Below are 1,992 nucleotides of genomic sequence, written 5' to 3' on the forward strand. Positions count from 1 at the left end.
TGTGCAATGGTTTCTTTCTCGGAATTCCTGGAGTTGTCGTACACTGATAGTTCAGACAAATATTGGATAAGTAGCGGCTGGTGGTGGCATGGCTGGCGGCACGGCGGTGGGGTTCTCGGCCGCGTTTTAACATGTGTGGCAACTGTGTGTCGGCGTCGGCGAGGTTCCCGTGGGGCGGCGGGGTTCTCGGCCGTGTTCTAACATGTGTGGCAACTGCGCGGCGGCGGCGGCGAGGTCCCCGTGGGGCGGTGGCGTTTCGGCGGGCCATGTGTGGAAGTTTTAGGCGGTTACAATTCCGCCAAAAGATATAGGAAGGTCATCTTCTCATAAATTTGCGGGAAGAAAATGCCACTTTTACGGGATTCTCTAAAGTTAAGGCTAGTTTGCGGGATCTGTTCGAGAGGCTTTCTTGCCTCTAACTTTCCGTAAACGACGGTTATTTAGAGATAGGGAATCTCTTGAAGTTGCTCTTCATAAGCATCTAAAATCGGACCCCCACTAATACTTCACATTTCATCCAGGTTGTACATCCGACAGTGCAAGCATTTACGAGTAATTCGGTTGCCGCTACTTGGTGCTCTGTTTTCTTAGTATCACTACTCTGTTTTCTTCTCTGTTTTATGAGTATCACTACTCTGTTTTCTGAATATCACTACTCTGTTTTCTGCTCTGTTTCCATATATGTACTTTCGTCGAGGAACTGAACTATCTTTGCAAAGGCATACATCGATAAGTAAGAATCTACTATTTGTTTGTACCCCGACCTGTGATGATGTGATAGGTGAAGCACATCTCGATCAAATTGAACCATCAATGGGAACAAAACAAAAAAGACTTTATTTCAACTGCAGCAAGAGGAAACCCAAAGTAGTACAGATGTGGAACACAACACTGACCAATCCTCCTCCCCAATGCTTAATGCTAAACCAAAATGAAAAAGAAATCATGCCACACAGGAAACGAATTTCTAGCTCGCCAGCCAGCTAGCGCTTCAGTCCAGCGGCCGAGATGCTCACTATGCAGTCACTACACGGCCGACACGGCGTAGAACGCAGCAGCCGCGAGCGCGAACACCAGGCCCACCGTGCCCTGGAGCGACGAGCCGCCGTTCTCCTGCAGGTACGCCGACGGGGTCGTCTTGGATCCAGAGCTTGCCGGTGTCTGCACCTCGGGCGTGGTCGGCGTGGCGGCGCCAGGAGCAGTGCCACCGCCGTTGCACCTGCTCGCGGGCGGGGTCTGCACGTTGCACGCCTTGGGGAGCTCGAGCGCGCGCGTCTTGTTGATGGTCATGCCGCCCAGCGAGGACGAGTCCCCACCGAGCGCGCTGCAGAGGCACTGCGGCTGGGACTGCACCACGGAGCCGAGCTGCGAGCAGCAGGACTTGGTGGGCGCCGTGTCGTTGCCGCTGATGTAGTTCAAGCACGGGTACAGGCCGACCAGCGCCGCCGTGCACCCGGACTGCGCCGATGCCGACGCCACCAGCAGGGCCGCTGCCAACGCCGCGGCCAGGAGGATGCTGCCGCCGGACATGGCTCTCGCTGCCATTGACGGATTTTCTGCCCCTTGGGTTTTGCTAGTGAAAGCAAGAGGCTTTTCTTGGGCTCGATGCTTCTTGCTTGTGCTGATCAGGCTTGTGTGTTCGTGCTTTTGGCGCTCAAATTTGTGTGATTTTATTGGAGCTGTTTTGTTGGGGAAGGTGGAATTAGTTGGGTGTGTTGGTGAGCTGCATGTCCCTACTTCCTACTCGTGGCACGAAATGATTTCTTTCTCTGAATTGCTGCAGCTGTCGTATGCTGATGCTTCAGAAAAAATATTGCACATGTGGCTGCTACAATAGTTTATAGTTTGTGTTCATAGTTGAACCACTGTCGTCCGCGTTGCCGTGTTGGATGAAGCCAACAACGGTATTAAGTGTCAACGGTATAAGCCAACAACGGTAGTAAACTATAGTACTCTCTTCATTTTTATTTACTCTGCATATTAGTTTGACCT

At 52.3% G+C, this 1,992-nt stretch overlaps 1 protein-coding gene across 1 annotated transcript; it reads right to left on the reverse strand.

The window, feature by feature from the left end:
- Positions 1-814: 814 nt before the first annotated feature.
- On the reverse strand, positions 815-1,628 carry LOC123107981 (non-specific lipid transfer protein GPI-anchored 5-like). The gene has a single exon (XM_044529855.1). The coding sequence runs from the start codon at positions 1,543-1,545 to the stop codon at positions 1,027-1,029; it is 519 nt and encodes a 172-aa protein (XP_044385790.1). The 5' UTR covers positions 1,546-1,628; the 3' UTR covers positions 815-1,026.
- Between the last annotated feature and the right edge of the window lie 364 nt (positions 1,629-1,992).

Source organism: Triticum aestivum, chromosome 5A (assembly GCF_018294505.1).
Source record: "Triticum aestivum cultivar Chinese Spring chromosome 5A, IWGSC CS RefSeq v2.1, whole genome shotgun sequence".
NCBI lineage: Eukaryota > Viridiplantae > Streptophyta > Magnoliopsida > Poales > Poaceae > Triticum > Triticum aestivum.